Below are 21,543 nucleotides of genomic sequence, written 5' to 3'. Positions count from 1 at the left end.
TCTTGATGCTGAAAGCCCACAGGACCACAGTACAGGATGGCTAGTAGCCCCCTCAGGAAAGGTGGCCATTATTAAGCAGAAAGACAATCGTGAGGGCACCTCAAGAGGGAGACTTTCTAAGTAGCCTGCATCGGAGTCAGGAACGAAAAAGGTCTGAAGACAGTAGTCTCCTGGTTTTGAGATGAAATCCCTTTGTAGAATTGATTTCGGACAGGTTTGATGTCTTTCATCCACGTGGCTTCGTAATAGGAACCTCTGGCCCCAATGGTACCCAGCCTACCACCAATTAACTGCTAGGCCTTGCACCAGGCAGGGACCTCACCAACAGTTGGAAACAACTGATGCGATTACAAAATAGTCCATAAGTGGAGAGCAAACGCAGTTCCCAACCATCCTCCTCCACAGATGGAAATAATTCAGGGAAATAGCCTGGACATACCTCATCACTACATACCCATGCCATCAAGCTCCCTGACACCTCTAACATTGCTTTCACAAGGCCAGGAAATGTAACTTTTTAAACTTAATTTCTCACATTCCAGTTGCTGCCAATATTTGTAGCAGTTCTGCTTTTATTTCTGAAGTCTCATGTTCAGTGTTTTGCTTTTGCTACATCATTGTCTTGGTTACTTAAAATCAATTACTCAAAATTTTGTGAAAAATTACTTTAATAAATTATTAAATAGAAGATTTATTTTTACATTAACTTCATTTGGTTTTTAACTACACAGTGTGCAGTGGGTTTCCAACATACTTGTGCCATAGGTCAATGGCCTTGCTGATGATGGCATCTGTATTCTCCTGTGGAATCTAAATGAACACACAATTACCACACTGTCACAATTGGGTAAGTAAAGTAATATTTATTTGGTGGCACAGAATTTGAGAATTGTTTAAATGACATTTTGTCAAAGCTTTTCATCTTGTACTCATCATGACAGTTCTCAAGAATACTAAAGTAAAAGGGCAAACCACATTTATACTGTACAAGGGAAGTGTGTGGATTGGTTAGCATGTAGATTCTGACTGGTAGAGGCATTGACATGGAAACTGTACCAATTTACGAATTTCCACATAATCCTGAGTATGTGCAGAATTATATTGACAACCAATTTAGGATTGTTGGTTGAGCTTCCAGTGTGATACACTGTTTATACTTGTAGCTACGTATGTGAATACACAGGGCTCCAATCTTTACGGACTGAAAGAAAAAGCATTGAACCTTTTTCAACTCATCAAAGACAGTTACTCTCAGGTTTCATCTCTAATGAAAGTCCATGAACAGAGTTAACCTGCCACATTTTAATTATTAACAAAGCTTTGCAATTAGCTATCAGTCATTATTACCTAGTGCATTCTCCAGGAAAATACTCTTACCAATCAAGTTCACTTACCAACCAATCAGCACTCTCCCATCATACAGTGTGAATGTTGTTTACCCTTTACTTTCAATTGCTTTCATGTGTGCAAGACAAAAAGCTGCTAAAATGTTATTTTTCAGCAAAACAAAATTAATAGTGACATGATCATAATTTTCAATTATTTCTTAAATACTACAATAGCAAAATGACATTTTAAGACGTAAAAATGATATCTAAAATTGGAGCTTGGATTAGCTGGTAAGGTCAGCATTTAAATTAAAGCAAAATACAACAGATGCCAGAATCCTGAAATAAACTGAAAATGCTGGAGTACCTCAGCAGATCTGGCAGCATCTCAGAGATCCAAAGAACTGTCATATCGACTTGAAACATTAACTCTGTTTCTCTCTCAATAGATGCTGCTAGACCTGCTAAGTTGCTCCAGCATTTTCTGTCTTCGTTTAAGCTCAGCATTTATTGCCCACTTCTAACTGTTCTTGAGGTGGTGATGAGCTGCCTTTTTGTATTGCTGCAGCACACGTGAGTAGATTCCAACAGTGAAGTTTGGAAGAGAATTTATGATTTTGATCTAGTGTTGAAAAAAGAACTACAACATTTTCCAAGTTACGGTGGTGCATAATCTGGAGGAGAATGTGAAGACTTTGGTGCTCCTATCCACTGCTACTTGTCTTTCAAAGTGAAATTAATCCAGGATTTGAAAACTTCTATCAAAGGAGCCTTAACAAGTTACTGCAGTGTATCTTGTAGATAGCACAGTGCTTCAACTATGGACTGTTAGTGGAGTGCATTTCAGGTTGTTGATGGCTTCACAATTCCTGATTGTTGATCAGCAGAACAAGTTTGAGGGGCTGAATGGCTTACTCCTGCACCTATTTCTTGTGTTCTTATGGTCAATCAATTGGGCTGATTTTTCCTTTGAGAGTTGTTGGAGCTGAGCTTGTCCAGACAGTTGGACAGAATTCATCATACTCCTAAACGGACTCATGTAGATGGAAGACAGATATTTGGGAGTCAGGAAGTGGGTTACTTCTGTGTAGTTCACAGACTCTGACCTGCTTTTGTTGATGTTGATATATAGTGGGAGATTTAGCAATGGCAACGTCAATGGCCATAAAGAGGAAATGCTCAATTTCTCTCTTTTGTTGGCTATAGTCACACCTGGTATGCATTTAACCTGCTTATCAGTTCAAGCCTAAGTGTTGACAAGGTCTGACCACATACTGTTTCAATATCTGAGGAACTACAAATGATAGTGAATGTTGTGTAATTATCAGTGAACATGCCCACTTCTGGCCTTTGGATACAGGGAAAGTGACTGATAAAGTAACAAAAAAAAATCAAATCTTTCCAAGCTCAACAAGATCGATGCAAGGTATTTCTCCTGGTTAGAGATCTGAAACCAAAGGACAGTCACAGAATGAAGGGTGTCACTGAGGACTCAGATGAGCAGGAATTTCATCACTCAGAAGAATCTTTGTGAATTTATACATCAGAAGGCTTTAAAAGCTCAGTCATTGAACATGTTCAAGACAGAGATCAACAGATTTCAACATATTAAAGTTATCAGGGGATGATGACTGTGTAGAAATAAAAGATTAGTCACGAGGGAGCTGAATGGCAGAGCAGGCTCGTGGTCTAATGGCCTACTTCTGCTCTTATTTTTCCAAGATGATTGGACCTACAATACTGCCGTGAGGAACTACAGTGATACCTTGGGGCTGAGACGGTGGAAATGCAAAAACCACAGCCATCTTGGTAACATCTGTGGAGAAAGAATCAGAATTAACATTTCAAGTCCAATATAACTCTCTTTCAGAACAGCTGTTGAAGAATTGTTTGGAAGTCATAAGTCATATCAGCCATTAACTATTTCTTTTTCCACAGATGCTGCCAGATATGCTGGGTTTCTCCAGAATTTTATGCATTTGCAGATACTGTGCAGATTTCCAGCAGTATTTTGCTTTTATTACTATGGTGAATTTCCTTTACGTATGGCGTGTTCATGGTCTGGGTGGGAGTGCACATACTGCACAGAAAATGGGGTCAAGCATGTGGAATTCATGTGGTCTGCATGCGCATATGGCATGCATAAAGGGTGAACGTGCACAGGTAGTACGTGCATGGTGTGAGGCACGCACGTGTTTGAATGTATATGCTCACCCCCAGCCTCATGGTTCTCACATATTCCCACTTACACTATTTTGTAGCTTATGATAATTATATAAAGTTAATTTTTTTATAATCAAAGACCAGCATTTGACAGAGAAAATCTAGTTTGATAACTAAAATTGCTTAATCTCCCATCACTAGCTAAAAGATGCATTATGCAAAGCATTTTGCAATACAAACTCCAGACGAGGTATTCAGGTTTACTTTTCAAATTTCATTACTGGTGAGGCAATTTACACAGGCATGCTACTAATAAAACATAATGTAGCATTATGATGAATTCAGGGTTCAGTGATACTTACATTCTGCAAGAACTGTGCAATATTCTCTGCTTTATTCATGGCCATTAACTTAACTTTAAAAGTTAATAAAATCTCCATGGCTACAAAAACCAAAATTTTGCAAGATCCACTTATGATTTTGTCCCAAACTCTGAAAATTAAAAAATCATAAATGCTGTTAGTATGGTTTCACAAACTAAGTAAATAAAATGCCTCAAAATATCCATACAACATGTGGAGAGTGTTCATGAGATAACGGGGGTGGCACAGTGGTTAGCACTGCTGCCTCAGTGCTAGGAACCTGGGTTCGATTCCCCCCTCGGGCGACTGTCTGTGCGGAGTTTGCACATTCCCCACATGTCTGTGTGGGTTTCTCCGGGTGCTCCAGTTTCCAAAAGTCTCTGAAGTATCTGCCTCCACTACTACTGCCGGCAGTGTATTCCACACGCCCATCACACTCTGTGTGAAGAACCTACCTCTGACATTCCCTCTATACCTTCCTCCAATCACCTTAAAATTATGTCCCCTTGTAACTGTAATTTCATATGGCCAATCCACCTATCCTGCACATCTGTGGGAGAACGACTCTTGGATAGGCACATATTAAAATGTAGGGTATGCAGGGTAGATTGACCTTAGTAGGATAATAGGTCCGCACAACATCATGGGCCGAAGGGCCTGTATTCTGAAGTACTGTTCTATGTTCTATGTTGCCTGTAGTGTTCAGGGATGTGTAGATTAGGTAGGTTTATAGGGGGATGGGTCTGGGTGGGATGCCATGAGGTTCGGTGTGGACTTTTGGGTTGAAGGGCCTGTTTCCTCACTGTAAGGATTCTATGATTTACTTGGGATTTTGGTGAGCAATGGACTTCATTCTAACCCATAAAATTAATGAAAAGACATAAATGGTGGAAGAAGGATCAATTCAAGACAGTCAGTTTAATGCCAGAGGAGGAAAGAAAGACTGGATTAAAGGTTGAGCAAGAAAACACAGACAGAACATCAGGGACATTTTTTCTTGCAAATTTTAAAATTTGATACTTTTAGTATTTGCAACAATTCAGTGTTGCAGTTGAAGAAATGAGATGCTATACTTAATTTCTCATTTTCTGGATACGGAATATTATGAATAACTTTCAATCAAAAATCACATTACAAGGATATTTACTTACATCGTTCATTACTTAATTTTCTGTGGTGCATCTTATGGGCAATTAATGTGCAAAAACAGCTACTCCATGAAAATTATGGAGAAGTTTAAAGGGCAATGCAGTTTTCATCGAACATTGGAGTGATACATTGGCTGGAAAATTGCAATACCTTATAATTCATGAGTTACTGCTTCCTTGCTGTACATTGCTATAACTTGTACTTTAATAAACGCATGTAATGTTTAGATATATGTTCAGCAAACCCAGACCTCAACATTAGCTTAGTCTATGGAAGTAAGATATGTGTGGAACTCAAGAAGTTACACAGCATCCTGCCACTTTTTCTTCATCTCAGTTTTTTTTGGCTCTGTATCCACAAGTTGCAGAAGATTAAATATTTGGATTTTTCACAATTAGATTGTCAAAAGTAACAGTTGCTGTTTTAAAAGTCCGTACAACTTTTTATGTCATTCATATAAATGATTTGGATGTGAACATAGGAGGCATTGTTTGTAAGTTTATGGATGACACCAGAATTGGTGGATTAGCACACAGTGAAGAAAGTTATCTAAGATTAGGGCAGCACGTTGGCTCAGTGGTAAGCACTGCAGCCTCACAGCACCAGGGACCCGGGTTCAATTCCAGCCTCTGGCGACTGTCTGTGTGGAGTTTGCACATTCTCCCTGTGTCTGCGTGGGTTTCCTCCGGGTGATCCGGTTTCTTCTCACAGTCCAAAGATGTGCAGGCTAGGTGGATTGGCCATGCTAAATCGCCCGTAGTGTTCAGGGGTGTGGGGGTTACAGGGGATGCTTCAAGGGGTGGTGTGGACTTGTTGGGCTGAAGGGCCTGTTTGCACACTGTAGGGAATCTAATCACATCTAATTACAAAGAGATTGGGTCAATGGGCTGAGGAGTGGCAGATAGAATTTAAGTTGGACAAATGTGAGGTACTGCATTTTGGTATTACGAACAAGAACAGGACCCATACAATTAATGTTGCAGAGTAGAGAGACCTCAAGGTTCTTTGAAATTTGCATAACAGGTAGACAGTGTGTTTAAGAAGGCGATTAGCATGCATGCGTGCATTGCTCAGATCTTTTCGGTTTAAGAGCTGGGACGTCATATTGAGGTTATACAGGACGTTAGTGAGGCCCCTTTTGGAGTGCTGTGTCAAGTTCTGGTTGTCCTGTTATATGAAGAGAGGGTTCAGAAAAGATTTGCCAGGATGTTGCTGGGAATGAAGCATTTGAGAAATAAAGATGGACTGGAAAGGTTGGGGCATCTTTCACCGGAGGTTCAGGGGTGAACATATAGAGGTTTATAAAATCACGAGGCACACAGATAAGGCAAATGACAAGGGTTTTTTCCCTCAGCCGCGGGAGTTCAAAGCTAGGGGCATTTTTAAGGTAAGAGGAGAAAGATTTAAACAACGGGGCCAGGGGATTTACTACCTTAATGTGATCTAAGGCTGCAAACACCTCCTTCTCTGGTAATAAATATGCAGTCCAAAACATTCCCACTTATTTCCCTTATTTCCTTCGCATCCATGATTCTCTTCTCAGTACACATCTGCCAGCTTCATCTCATACCCTTTCTTTTTTCTGCTTTTCCTCTTAAGTGTCCTTCTAAATTTTTTATAATCACCTAGGGATTCACTTGAATTCGACAGCTTACACCCCGCGTTGCCATCTTTTCCTGACCAGAGCCACAATATACTCGTTGGCCAGGGATCCTTGAATCTGCCAGACTTTCCCTCACCCTCAGGGACATGCTGTTGCCGGATTCTTGATATTACATTTTTAAAAGCCTCCCATTTGCCACTTGTTCCTTTGTCTTCAAACAGATTCACCCAATTGACCGCTGCTAGATCCTGCCTAATGGCCCCAAAATTGGCCCTGCTACTGTTTAGCACCTTAACTTGTGGACCTGTCCTATTTTTTCCTCTCGCCATGTTAAAACTAACAGAGTTATGGTCACTGCACCCGAAGTGTTCTCTGACTGACACTTCAGTCACTGGCCCAAACTCGTTTCCTAAGAAGTAGTTCAGTGTTGCACCCTCCACATATTGATTTAGGAAACTTTCCTGGACACACGTGACAAATTCCACCCCAAATAGGCCTTTTATACTCTGGGTGGCCCAGTCAATAGAGGGGAAATTTAAATCTCCAAACAACACTATCTGCAATTGCTACAGGTATCTGCAATCTCGCCACACATCTGTTCATCTAGTACCCGCTGCTATTTGGGGGTTTATAATACTGTTCCAACAGAGTGACCATTCCTTTCTTGTTTCTAAGTTCTAACCATATGGCCTCATTTAAAGACCCATTAAGAATATGTTCTCTAAGCACTGTTGTTATGTCGTCCCCTAACAAAAAGGCAACTCCCCCTCCTCGCTTTACTTGTACTTCTGTCTCATCTGTAGCTTCTGTATTCTGGAACATTGAGCTGTCCTGTCCTTCTCTCGGCCATATTTTTATTATGGTTATAATATCCAAGTCAATAGAGCCAATCAATGCTCTGAGCTCATCTGCCTTACCAGTCAGGCCTCGTGAGTTGAAACAAATGCACTTTAAACCAGTAGTCAATTCCCTCCCTTTACTATTCAGGATAGCCAGGGGCACAACAAACTTTCCCTCGATGGCTAATATATTTTCCCCTGACTTCTAGATGGCCCTCTCTTATTCAGAGTCGCACCTCCCTGCCACACTAGTTTAAACTTTCCTGGGTAACACTAGCAACTCTCTGCACAAAGATATTGGACCCCCTCCGGTTCAAGTGCAACTCATCCCTCTTGTACGAGTCCCCTCTATCCCAGTAGAGATCCCAATTATCCAGGAACTTAAAACCCTGCCCCCCACACCAGCTCCTCCGCCACGCATTCATGTGGCATATCTTTCTATTTCTATCCTCACTGGTGTGTGCCATTGGGAGTAATCCGGAGATCACTACCCTTGAGAGCCTGTCTTTTAATTTCTTACCTAACTTCCTATCCTCATTTCACAGGACCCCATCCCTTTGTCTACCTATGTCATTCGTACCAACATGCAAATGACCTCTGGCTGTTTACCCTCCTCCTTCAGAATGTTCTGCGACTGCTCAGAGACGACCCCGGCAACATACCATCTTTTCTGCAGTCACAGAATCTCCTTTCTGTCCTCCGCACAACTGAGTCTCCTATCAGTATCACTCTGTCTGACTGCATCCATTTCCTCTGAACCTCAGAGTCGGTCACAGTGCCACTGACCTGTTTGCTACTGCCAGTCCCTGAAAAGTCATCCTACACAACTGTATTCAAAGTGGTATAACTGTTACTGAGGGAATGGCCACAGGGGAATTCTGCACTATCCGTCTTCCCCCTTTAACTCTTCAGATGGTCACCCAGCCACCTCGGGAGTGACCATTTCAATATAGCTCCTATCAAAATTGTTCCCTGTACCCCAAATGATCCTGAGTGCATCCAGCTCCAGTTCCATAATGTTGTCTGTCAGGAGCTGTAGCCAGGTGCACTTCTGATAGGTGCAGCCACCACTGACACTGAAAGTCTCCCAGATCTCCCACATCCTGCAAGAGGAGCATGCCACTGCCCCAACTGCTATTCACCATTGCCCTCAGTCAAGAGAGAAAGAGTAGACTTTAGCAGCCCTTACCTGATCTTACCTGTACCCTTGCTCAGCTTCCCCATGCCCAAGCCACTCCAGCAAAAGCCTCAGCACTTCCAATCTAAGTGGCTCACTCTCTTAATGGCTGCTCCCTTGTACACCTTTACCTTGCCAGTCGTACTCCTCACAGAGCCCTTTTACATTTGGTCAGAGGAGGGAGTGTGGGCAACACCGATGTAATGTTTCAGGTCTAACCACACCTTGACACCAGGTGCATGTGACCTGCTGTACAGTTGAGATGCCTGTGGTGATGTCTCCCAGAATTCCGCTGTGATGACTCTTAGCCGTCCTCTGATTTGCTCCGCAGCTGCCCTCAGTAATTCCCTTAAAGTAATTGAGAATCTATCTACCTTTGCCTTAAAAATATTTTAAAATTCTCTATCTACTGCCTTTGGAAGAGAATTCTTAAAAAAAACATTCAACCCTTAGAGAAAAAAAGTTCTCATCTATTTTAAATAAGTGATCCCTTATTCTTAAACTGCAAGAGCTGGTTCCAGACTTTCTCACAACTGGAAATACACTTCCAACATCTACCTGATCAAGTTGCCTCAGAGTCTTATATATTTCAGTTTAGTCACCTCTGACTCTTCTAAACTCCAGAGGATACATAGAACATAGAACAGAAAACAGTACAGCACAGTACAGGCCCCAGTTGTTTCAGTGGCGGGAGTCCAGGAGGAAGCGCAAGGGTAGCCAGGAAGGTGTGCTTTTCGATTATAGAAGTCTTACTGCGCATGACTGCAGCCTTTCAGTTGATTCAGGGGCGGGAGTCCGGGAGGAAGCGCAAGGGCAGCCTGGGAAGGTAAGCTTTTCGATTATAAAAGCAAGGACCGGGGTGCTGCCAGGAAAGTAAGTTAATCCTTTAAAAACTTACCTTGTGAATAGGCGGAGCGTACGCTGGGCAGGAGCGGACACGAGACGGCTGAGTAAGTCAGGTAATATATTTGGGCGGTTGCTTTACCTGATACACTACTTAGGTAGTGTCTCCCACCCATACTCCTCCTCTAACCAAAAAAAAGATTCTGAGCGCTGATTTGGTAATGTTACTGGTTTTTGTTAAATAGTCTGTTTGGGAATTCAGAACAGTGGGAATGGATGTTAGGGCGGTTGCTCCTCCTGTAGAATGTGGGAATTAAGGGTCACCACTAGTGTCCCCACTGACTTCATCTGCGGGAAGTGCACCCAACTCCAGCTCCTCAGAAACTGCGTTAGGGTACTGGAGCCGGAGCTGGATGAACTTCGGATCATTCGGGAGGCTGAGGGAGTAATTGAGAGGAGTTATAGGGAGGTAGTCACACCTCAGGTACAGGAAAAAAGGTAGATGGGTTACAGTCAGGGGACAAAAAGGGAACAGGCAGACAGTGCAGGGATCCCCTGTGGCCGTTCCCCTCAATAACAAGTATCCCATTTGGATACTGCTGGGAGGATGACCAGAGGTAAGCCATGGGGTACAAGTCTCTGGCGCAGAGTCTGTCCATGTTGCTCAGAAGGGAAGGGGGGAGAGGGAGCAGCCCCAAGTCGTGGTCCACATAGGCACCAACGAAATAGGTAGGAAAAGGGATGGGGATGTAAAGCAGAAATTAAAGGAGCTAGGGTGGAAGCTTAGATCTAGAACAAACAGAGTTGTTATCTCTGGTTTCTTAGACGTGCCACGTGCTAGCAAGGCAAGGAATAGGGAGAGAGAGAACAGTTGAACACGTGGCTACAGGGATGGTGCAGGAGGGAGGATAATTGGGGCTCATTCTGAAGTAGGTTGGGACCTCTACAAACGGGATGGTCTACACATGAACCAGAGGGGTACCAAAATCCTGGGGGGGGGGGGGGGGGGGGCGGAATTGCTAATGCTTTTTGGGAAGCTTTAAATTAATTCAGCAGGGGGATGGGAACCTGAATTGTAGCTCCAGTGTACAGGAGGTTGAGAGTAGCGAGGTCACGAATAAGGTTTCAAGGTCGCAGGAGTGTACCAGCAGGCAGGAAGGTGGTTTGAAGTGTGTTTACTTCAATGCCAGGAGCATCCAGAATAAGGTGGGTGAACTTGCAGCATGGTTTGGTACCTGGGACTTCGATGTTGTAGCCATTTTGGAGACATGGATAGAGCAAGGAATGGTTGTTGCAGGTTCCGGGGTTTAGATGTTTCAATATGATCAGGGAAGGTGGTAAAACAGGGGGAGGTGAGGCATTGTTCGTCAAGGACAGTATTACAGTTGCAGAAAGGATGTTTGGGGACTCGTCAACTGAGGTAGTATGGGCTGAGGTTAGAAACAGGAAAGGAGAGGTCACCCTGTTGGGAGTTTTCTATAGGCCTCTGATAAGTTCCAGAGATGCAAAGATGATTCTGAATAGGAACGAAAGTAACAGGGTAGCTGTTATGGGGGACTTTAATTTCCAAATACTGACTGGAAACACTATAGTTCGAGTACTTTAGATGGGTGAGTTTTTGTCCAATGTGTGCAAGAGGGTTTCCTGACACAGTATGTAGATGGGCCAAGAGACGAGACCACATTGGATTTGGTACTGGGTAATGAACCAGGCCAGATGGTAGATTTGGAGGTAGGGGAGCACTTCGGTGATGGCGATCACAATTCTGTTACGGTTACTTTAGCAATGCCAAGGGATAGGTATTTACCACAGGGCACCAGTTAGAGCTGGGGGGAAAGGCGATTATGAGGCAATTAGGCAAGATTTAGGATGCATAGGATGGGGAAGGAAACTGCAAGGGGCTGGGCACAATTGAAAAGTGGAGCTTGTTCAAGGAACAGTTACTGTGTGTCCTTGATAAGGATGGACCTGTCAGGCAGGGAGCAAGTGGTCGAGTGAGGGAACTGTGGTTTACGAAAGAAGTTGAATCTCTTGTCAACAGGAAGAAGGAGGCTTATGTAAAGATGAGGCGTGAAGGCTCAGTTAGGGTGCTTGGGAGTTACAAGTTAGCTAGGAAAGACCTAAAGGGAGAGCTAAGAAGAGCCAGGAGGGGACATGAGAAGTCTTTGGCAGATAGGATCAAGGAAAACCCTAAAGCTTTTTATAGGTACGTCAGGAATAAAAGAATCACTAGAGTAAGATTACGGCCAGTCAAGGACAGTAGTGGGAAGTTGTGCGTGGAGTCCGAAGAGATAGGAGAGTGTTAAATGAATATTTTTTGTCAGTATTCTCACAGGAAAAAGTCAATGTTGTTGAAGAGAATACTGAGATACCGCCTATTAGACCAGATAGGATTTTTTCTGCTACCTCTGTCCAACTTCAAAAAAAATTTAAAATCTGTTCATTGACTGTATTCACCTTGATCCTAGATTTTCAACTTGCTTTCACCTTATTAAAACTTTGCTTTCATCTAAGGGCTGCTACATGAAACTATGTTGTTGGATTCTCAACGAGTAGATTTGAAATCCAGCTTCTTAAAGGTCAAGTAGGTAAAGACACTACTTAATGCTCCGCTAAACCCTACAGGTGTCCAATTTCAGTTTCAATTCGTTTTGAGTAAATTCTGTGAGCTGGGACATCAAGTTTCAAAATGAGTTTGGAATTTAAAAATAAAAATGAACAAAAATTGAAGATCTCAAATTCAATCTTATGACTTTAGCAGGCTAATAGGTATGTTAACATGATAAAATAAAAGGATCAGCTTTGAATGTAGTTGTTTCCATAATCAAATAATAATCATTTACATACACTCTCTGGGCTCAGTTGTCAATTAGGGAAGATACTGAAGGCATCTAGTGGCTTCACTGAACGGTAGAAAATATCAACATGGCTCAAGTGGAAAAAAAGTATTAAAAGACTCAGATTAAAATTGCATTATCAATTAACATACTGACCAAATTGGTGCTGTATGTGCAGGAAGATTGCTGAGAGTGTCGCCTATGTACAGGACAGGGAGGTAGACAATTGCCTCATCAGCCTGGATCAGGAGGAGGCCTTTGACAGGATATCTCATACCTACATTAAGGACGTGCTGTCTAAAATGGGCAGATACATTAGCAGGGAAGACAGTAAACAAGTAGTAGCAAACATTTAAGATGGTCATTCATGACTCTCAGCAAAAATACATCCCAGTAACAAGGAAAAATTCTAAGAGAGGGATAAATCATGGCTAACCAAGGAAATTAAAAAGGTATATGGTTGAAAGTAAAAACATATGAGGAGACAAAAGTCAATGACAGCTCCAAACACTGGCTTAATTCAGAATCTAACGAGTGAGAACTAAAAAGATAATAAATTCAGGCAAAATAAATGAAACCAAACCAATGAGGAATATAAAAATTGACAATAACAGCTTCCTTAAAAATACAAAAGGAAGACAGATCAAAGTGAACAAAAGTCCCTTAGAAAATGAATCAGGGAGTTAGTTATGAGAAAGGGCAGAGGAGTTAAACAGATATTTTGCAACAGTCTTTATAGTGGAAGATAGTTCAAACATCTCATTAACACGAAAGAATACAGGGGAGGAATTAAGTACCATTACCAGAGAAGTAGTACTAGACAAACAAATGAGGCTAAAGCAGTTAAGTCCCTGACCCTGATGGCTTCAGAACTGAAGAAGTCACTTGAAACATTTCTTTCCACAAATGCTGTCAGGCCTGCTCAGTTTTCTCAGCAATTTGTTTTTGCTTTAGATTTTCAACATCTGCAGTTCTTTCAGGCCGTGTTCTGAGAAAGTGTCAAGCAATCCAAAACATTTAAGTCTGATTTCTCTCCACAGATGCTGCCAGACCTTGCTGAGCTTTTCCAGCAATTTCTGTTTTTGATTCTGACAACAGGGCATACCTTTTTCATATGCTTGATACATAACAACATACAAAATGATTGCAGCATCACTGTCACATGTACAATTTTGCATACGATTCCGGTCGCCCTGATCTAGGAAGTATGTCATTAAATTGGAAAGGGTGCAAAAATGATTTGCAAGGATTTTACCGAGATTCGAGGGTTTGAGTTATAAGGAGAGCCTGGATAGGCTGGGACCTATTTTCCGCAGAGCCTAGGAGGCTAAGGGGTGACCTTGTAGAGGTTTATAAAATTCCGTGGGGCACAGATATGGTGAACAGCCAAGGTCTTTTCTTCAGGGTAGGGTAGTCCAAAACTAGAGGGCATAAGTTTAAGGTGAGTGGGGAAAGACTTAAAAGGGATCTTGGGCAACTTTTTCACGCAGAGGGTGGTCCAAATATGAAATGAATTTCCAGAGAAAGTGGTAGAGGTGAGCACAATTACAACATTTAAAAGACAATTAGACAGGTATATGGATAGGAAAGGTTTAGAGGAATATGGACCAAATGCATACAAATGCGACAGGTTCAGTTTAGGAAAACTGAATGACATGGATGCGTTGCGCTTAAGAGTCTGTTTCCATGTTGTATGTCCCAACATGTCACCATTTCATCCAGCAAACTACCTATTTACTGCTAATGCAACGCACACATTAATTTTTACTTTAAATAATTATGATATTTTGTAATTACTAATGCAACAGACCACCTACCTTTGAAGGCTGGATTCAGGCAAACAGCCTGCAAAACAATGCATGAACCATAAGTCATATGGGAGTTTATTCATGGCCAAGCATGTCTTAAGGTGGGTGAGAAGTTTGCTGTCTTCCAGATTCAGGTAATGTTCAAGACTCTTCGGCTACTCCATTGGTCAAAGACAAATACATATTTTCAATGATTAGGTGACAAGATTAAAGGAGAGAATGCTAAGGATTATTGATTCATTTTCTGCATCTCTTCAAAATATAATTTAAAGTATGAATTAAGAGCTTCTCTTCTTGGAACGTGTTGTATAAAATATGAAGTAGAGAAGCTGCATTTCATCAAAGAAATTCCAAAAGACACTGTACTCAAAACATAGAACATTACAGCACAGTACAGGCCCTTCGACCCTCAATGTTGTGCCGACACATCATACCGATCTCAAGCCCATCTAACCAACACTATTCCATATATGTCCATATGCTTGTCCAACGACGACTTAAATGTACCTAAAGTTGGCGAATTTACTACCGTTGCAGGCAAAGCGTTCTATTCCCTTACTACTCTCTGAGTAAAGAAACTACCTCTGACATCTGTCCGACATCTTTCACCCCTCAATTTAAAGTTATGCCCCCTCGTGCTCGCCGTCACCATCCTAGGAAAAAGGGCCTCCCTATCCACCCTATCTAACCCTCTGATTATTTTATATGTTTCAATTAAGTCACCTCTCAACTTTCTTCTCTCTAATGAAAACAGCCTCAAGTCCCTCAGCCTTTCCTTGTAAGACCTTCCCTCCATACCAGGCAACATCCAAGTAAATCTCCTCTGCACCCTTTCCAAAGCTTCCACATCCTTCTTATAATGCGGTGACCAGAACTGTACACAATACTCCAAGTGCGGCCGCACCAGAGTTTTGTACAGCTTCACCATAACCTCTTGGTTCCAGAACTCGATCCCTCTATTAATAAAAGCTAAAACACTGTATGCCTTCTTAACAACCCTGTCAACCTGGGTGGCAACTTTCAAGGATCTGTGTACATGGACACCGAGATCTCTCTGCTCATCTACACTACTAAGAATCTTACCATTTGCCCAATACTTTGCCTTCCGGTTACTCCTACCAAAGTGCATCACCTCACACTTGTCTGTATTAAACTCCATTTGCCACCTCTCAGCCCAGCTCTGCAGCTTATCTGTGTCTCTCTGCAACCTACAGCATCCTTCGTCACTATCCACAACTCCACCGACCTTAGTGTCGTCTGCAAATTTACTAACCCATCCTTCTACGCCCTCATCCAGGTCATTTATAAAAATGACAAACAGCAGTGGACGCAACACCGACCCATGCGGTACAACACCAGTAACCGGTCTCCAGGATGAACATTTCCCATCAACTACCACCCTCTGTCTTCTTTCAGCAAGCCAATTTCCGATCCAAAGCTGCTCTTAGAAACACTACTTTCTTATAACAGTATTTAACAAATATAGTCTTGCAGCAGAGGAGACTGAGGGGTGTTATGATTGAGATGTGCATGAGGGACATAGGAAGAAACCTTTTCCACTGATGGAAGAATCAATGACAGGGGGCACAGATTTAAGGTAAGTGGCAGTAGGCTTAGAAGGAATGAGAGGAAGTAATTTTTACCCAGAGGGTGGTCAAAATCCAGATATCACTGCCTGAAAAAGTAGTAAGAGACTGAAACCCTCCTAACAATTAAGTCAAACTTAGATGTACTCCTGCGATACCAAGGCTACAAACTGAATGCTGGAATACGGGATTAGCGTAATTTGGTGGTTGTTTTTGGCCTATACAGACTCAATGGGCTGAAGGGCCTTTTTCTGTCAGTGTAAGCCTCTATAACCTAATGATTTTAGTGTGTGGGGAAAGTTGGTAATATATGATAAATTTTCAAATTTGATTATTTCTCAAGGTAAAATTCATTTTAACACTTTGAAATAGCTACACAGAGACCAGAATCTCATCACTAAGTCACCCTTTATTTACATATGCACAGTACATGGCTCTGACTTTCTAGCTCAAAGCCAATTCCGTAGACTGAGGAGACCTTCTGAATTGCCTGTTGAGATCTGTCAGCCAGGGCTCCATGATTGGGCTGTTAACATGGGCCAATCAAGGATCTCAATCAATGATATTCACCTGGCCCTAGTTCTATTCACTAAATCCCATTCCCCATTCCCTGGCCCCAGTTTACCTGGGCATTTCCATGAAAATGGGAGCACTGCGGTGATAATATTTGACCTTATTGTCACTCTGGGCATTGCCCTGCCAATACAGCTATGTTGGCATCCAGTCCTGGCCACCAGACACAACTTATTGCTAACATCTTCATTTTGGAAACCAGTGGATGACCTTAGTGGAGTTCAGCCATTATCAGGTGGGAACCATTACTTGGGTCAAATCACTCTTGTTTCCCACAGTACGTGCCATCCTTTAGTGATCTGGTCTCGCTAGGCCCAGAAAAAGTTTCAATCCTGGTTGTGATTGCCCTTCTCTGTCCCCCATTAGCACCAGCTGTTCTAGTTTTTCCAGGACAAACTCTTTTTGGTCCACAGTCGGATGTTGTCAGCAGTGACTGGAAGGGTGTCCAGCAAGTTTAATACCAGAATGGACTCCTCCAGGGAAGGAACCACTGGTGAAGTATCTGCCAGTGGGAGGTGGCTTAAGGCATCTACATTTGCCAGTTGGCCTCCTGAGAGCATTCCAACTTGTAACTGTATGCACTGAGAATAAGGGACCAACGCTGACCGCCAAGCCTCCCTTCTTGTCTGGGCATTTTTGCATTTGACATCAGCCAAAGTCCGGGAAGCATATGCTATCAGGCGTTCCACTCTACTGGGACACCAGTGAGTCAACATTACCCCAAAACCATATAGGAGAGGAATTGCATGTCAGCAACTTGGGATCGCAGTGGACCAACATCTTAGATGACGATAGCTGTTTTTTCACTTTCCCAAAGGCTACTTCCTGGCTACGTACCATTTCCAAGGCTGACCCTTTTTCAATTGCAGTTGTAAGGGTGCTAAGATGGAAGCTGCGTTTCATATGAACTTCCCGTAATTCTTCACCAATCCAAGCAAAGACCAAAGCTCCAGTACAGATGTGGGAGCTGGGGCACCTTTGCCCTCACTTTATCTCCCAACAGGTGTAACTCGATTTGGTTGACTCTGTAGCCCAAGCAGGTCACTTGAGACGCCTGAAATACACATTTTTCCCTTCTAAGGTGTAGCCTACCTGGCAGAAATGCTTAAGCACTATGTGCTCTTTACTGGTCATCCAGATAATTGGCAACCTGAGAAAGCCCTTGTAAAATGTTTTCCATTGTCCATTGAAAAATGGTGCAGCCTGATGTTACCCCAAATGGAAGTCTTGTTATTGGTACAAACCCTTTTGGGTATTAATTATGGCATACCTCGGGGTCTCCTCATCTAGTTGCGATTGTACGTAGGTATGGCTCAGATCCAGCTTTGTGAAGGACAGCCCCTCTGCCAGTTTCACGTAAAAAGGTCTCTATGCAAAGTACTGGGTATTTATCCAGCTGCAAGAGGTAGTTTACCATTTGCTTAAATCCCCACAAAGACAAATTGAGCTGTCAGGCTTCACAACTGGTATAACCAATGTTGTCCATTCTGCAAACTGCACTGGTTTGATGATTCCTTCATTTTCCAGCTCCTGACGTGCACCTCTACTTCTGCCCGCAAGGTAAATGACACTGTGCGTGACTTGCAAAATTGCAGAATAGTTTCCTGGTTAACACATAAAATGACCCCTTTGATCGCCCCTAGCCCTTATGAGTATTTAACTAGGACTTCAGTCAGGCAGCCGTTTTCTAATTGAAAAATGTTGAGCCAATCAAGGTGAATCTTTCTCAACCAATTCCACCCCATCAGGCTTGGTTCTGAGCCTCTTACTACAATCAGAGATAACAGCACCAATTGCTTCTCATAGAAGACCAGAAATGAAGTTGTATCCTCAACATGTAACAAATCCTGGTGTATGTTCTCAGTATGGCTGAGGTCTTACGCAAACTGAAAGATTGGGTTCCACAGCAAATCTTGCTAAAGTCTGGTTCTGCAACCATTGATATAGCCGCATCAGTATCAACATCCATGAGAACCAGGTGACCATTTCACTAGACATTTATTTTAATTGCTTCTGATATGGATGTTGCTCAGCAATGTAACATGTAGATGGACTTTCCAGGGTATGCACTCTCCTAGGTACCAGCCTCAGTTTAAGTCTAGGACTCATTTGCTGTCTCAAGACTGCGTACTGGCAGCAACTACAATGCACTCATCTCCACCTATCTGGACTCCATTTTCTCCCCTTTGGTCCAGGAACTCCCCACCTACATCCGTGACACCACCCACGCCCTCCACCTCCTCCAGGACTTCCAATTCCCTGGCCCCCAACACCTCATATTCACCATGGACGTCCAGTCCCTGTACACCTGCATTCCGCATGGAGATGGCCTCAAGGCCCTCCGCTTCTTCCTGTCCCGCAGGCCCGACCAGGCCCCCTCCACCGACACTCTCATCCGCCTAGCTGAACTCGTCCTCACACTCAACAACTTCTCTTTTGACTCCTCCCACTTCCTACAGACTAAGGGGGTGGCCATGGGCACCCGCATGGGCCCCAGCTATGCCTGCCTCTTTGTAGGTTACGTGGAACAGTCCCTCTTCTGCACCTACACAGGCCCCAAACCCCTCCTCTTCCTCCGGTACATTGAAGACTGTATCGGCGCCGCCTCTTGCTCCCCGGAGGAGCTCGAACAGTTCATCCACTTCACCAACACCTTCCACCCCAACCTTTAGTTCACCTGGGCCATCTCCAGCACATCCCTCACCTTCCTAGACCTCTCAGTCTCCATCTCAGGCAACCAGCTTGTAACTGATGTCCATTTCAAGCCCACCGACTCCCACAGCTACCTAGAATACACCTCCTCCCACCCACCCTCCTGCAAAAATTCCATCCCCTATTCCCAATTCCTCCGCCTCCGCCGCATCTGCTCCCACGATAAGACATTCCACTCCCGCACATCCCAGATGTCCAAGTTCTTTAAGGACCGCAACTTTCCCCCCACAGTGATCGAGAACGCCCTTGACCGCATCTCCCGCGACACATCCCTCACACCCCGCCCCCGCCACAACCGCCCCAAGAGGATCCCCCTCGTTCTCACACACCACCCTACCAACCTCCGGATACAACGCATTATCCTCCGACACTTCCGCCATTTACAATCCGACCCCACCACCCAAGACATTTTTCCATCCCCTCCCCTGTCTGCTTTCCGGAGAGACCACTCTCTCCGTGACTCCCTTGTTCGCTCCACACTGCCCTCCAACCCCACCACACCCGGCACCTTCCCCTGCAACCGCAGGAAATGCTACACTTGTCCCCACACCTCCTCCCTCACCCCCATCCCAGGCCCCAAGATGACATTCCACATTAAGCAGAGGTTCACCTGCACATCTGCCAATGTGGTATACTGCATCCACTGTACCCGGTGCGGCTTCCTCTACATTGGGAAAACCAAGCGGAGGCTTGGGGTTAAAATAGTATCAGAGATAATGGGAACTGCAGATGCTGGAGATTCCAAGATAATAAAATGTGAGGCTGGACGAACACAGCAGGCCAAGCAGCATCTCAGGAGCACAAAAGCTGACGTTTCAGGCCTAGACCCTTCATCAGACTGCTTTGCAGAACACCTCCGCTCAGTTCGCAACAAACAACTGCACCTCCCAGTCGCAAACCATTTCCACTCCCCCTCCCATTCTCTTGATGACATGTCCATCATGGGCCTCCTGCACTGCCACAATGATGCCACCCGAAGGTTGCAGGAACAGCAACTCATATTCCGCCTGGGAACCCTGCAGCCATATGGTATCAATGTGGACTTCACCAGTTTCAAAATCTCCCCTTCCCCTACTGCATCCCTAAACCAGCCCAGTTCGTCCCCTCCCCCCACTGCACCACACAACCAGCCCAGCTCTTCCCCCCCACCCACTGCATCCCAAAACCAGTCCAACCTGTCTCTGCCTCCCTAACCTGTTCTTCCTCTCACCCATCCCTTCCTCCCACCCCAAGCCGCACCCCCAGCTACCTACTAACCTCATCCCACCTCCTTGACCTGTCCGTCTTCCCTGGACTGACCTATCCCCTCCCTACCTCCCCACCTACACTCTCTCCACCTATCTTCTTTACTCTCCATCTTCGGTCCGCCTCCCCCTCTCTCCCTATTTATTCCAGTTCCCTCTCCCCATCCCCCTCTCTGATGAAGGGTCTAGGCCCGAAGCGTCAGCTTTTGTGCTCCTGAGATGCTGCTTGGCCTGCTGTGTTCATCCAGCCTCACATTTTATTACAATGGCTTGCCTGTCTGGATCCTGAAAACCTTTTCAGCATTTTTGATGATGCTTGGCTTTGTTACGGCGTTTTGCTGTGGGTTGACCTAGGGTCCCTCCACTCGGCATATGCTCTGCGTGAGTGCCTGTGATTGCCCACTCAGGTCATGTTCCCCAAGCTCAGTTACACAGGAAAGGGTGTCCACTTCCATTGGGATGCCTTGTAAATCTCTTCTTCCCATATTTTTTAATAACAAAGTCACCCAAAATCACATGCTTCCGTCAGACATATTAACTTCATCAATAAGTTCTTATACAGATTCCCCTCGTTCTCAAACAGCTGAATAAACCTGCAAGCTTCTCAGAATTAGAGGCTTGGGTTTGTAATATTCTTTAACTAAATCCATCAACTAGAACAAAGAACAAAGAAAATTAAACTATAGGATCAGGCCCTTCAGCCCTCCAAGCCTGCATCAACATGTTGCCTGTCACAATTAAAACCCCCTACCCTGATGGGGACCATATCCCTCTATTCCCATCCTATTCAGATATGTGGCAAGACACCCTTTAAAAGTCACTAATAGTATCCGCTTCCATTACCTCCCCCGGCAGCGAGTTCCAGACACCCAACACCCTCTATATAAAAGATTTGCTTCGTACGTCACTTTTAAAACTTGCCCCTTGCATCTTAAACCCTTGGCCCCTGGTAACTGACTCATCCACCCTGGGAAAAAAGCTTCTAACTGTCCAGTCTGTCCATGCCCTTCACAATCTTCAGACCTCTATCAGGACCCCCCCCCAACCTCTGTCATTCCAGTGAGAACAACCAAAGCTTCTCCAACCTCTTCTCATTGCTAATGCCCTTCATAACAGACAACATCCTGGTAAATCTTTTCTGTGCCCTCTCCAAAGCCACCACATCCTTCTGGTAGTGTGGCGACCAGAATTAAACACAATATTTGAAATGCAGCCCAACTAATATTCTATAAATCTGCAAAATTACCTGCCAATTTTTGAACTCAATACCCTGGCCGATGAAGGCAAGCATGTCATATGCCTTGTTGCCTGCCTTTTCC

At 43.9% G+C, this 21,543-nt stretch overlaps 1 protein-coding gene across 6 annotated transcripts in view; it reads right to left on the bottom strand.

Annotated features, from left to right (window-relative positions):
• Positions 1-681: 681 nt before the first annotated feature.
• The window catches only part of tbc1d7 (TBC1 domain family, member 7), a 70,149-nt gene continuing 49,287 nt past the window's right edge, over positions 682-21,543 (bottom strand). For 5 of the 6 annotated variants that reach the window (XM_048561766.2, XM_048561775.2, XM_048561740.2 and 2 more), the window contains 4 exons: positions 14,119-14,264; positions 3,854-3,983; positions 3,094-3,144; positions 690-810 (listed from right to left, as the gene is read on the bottom strand). In XM_048561766.2, coding sequence (XP_048417723.1) covers positions 724-810; positions 3,094-3,144; positions 3,854-3,983; positions 14,119-14,264 — 414 coding nt within the window. In that variant the 3' untranslated portion in view covers positions 690-723. Of the gene's footprint in view, positions 811-3,093; positions 3,145-3,853; positions 3,984-14,118; positions 14,265-21,543 lie in introns of all 6 variants that reach the window. The other variant, XM_048561757.2, reaches the window with a different exon arrangement.

The sequence above is a fragment of the Stegostoma tigrinum genome, chromosome 2, assembly GCF_030684315.1.
Source record: "Stegostoma tigrinum isolate sSteTig4 chromosome 2, sSteTig4.hap1, whole genome shotgun sequence".
Taxonomy (NCBI): domain Eukaryota; kingdom Metazoa; phylum Chordata; class Chondrichthyes; order Orectolobiformes; family Stegostomatidae; genus Stegostoma; species Stegostoma tigrinum.
This window is presented reverse-complemented; position numbering and strand designations above follow the sequence as displayed.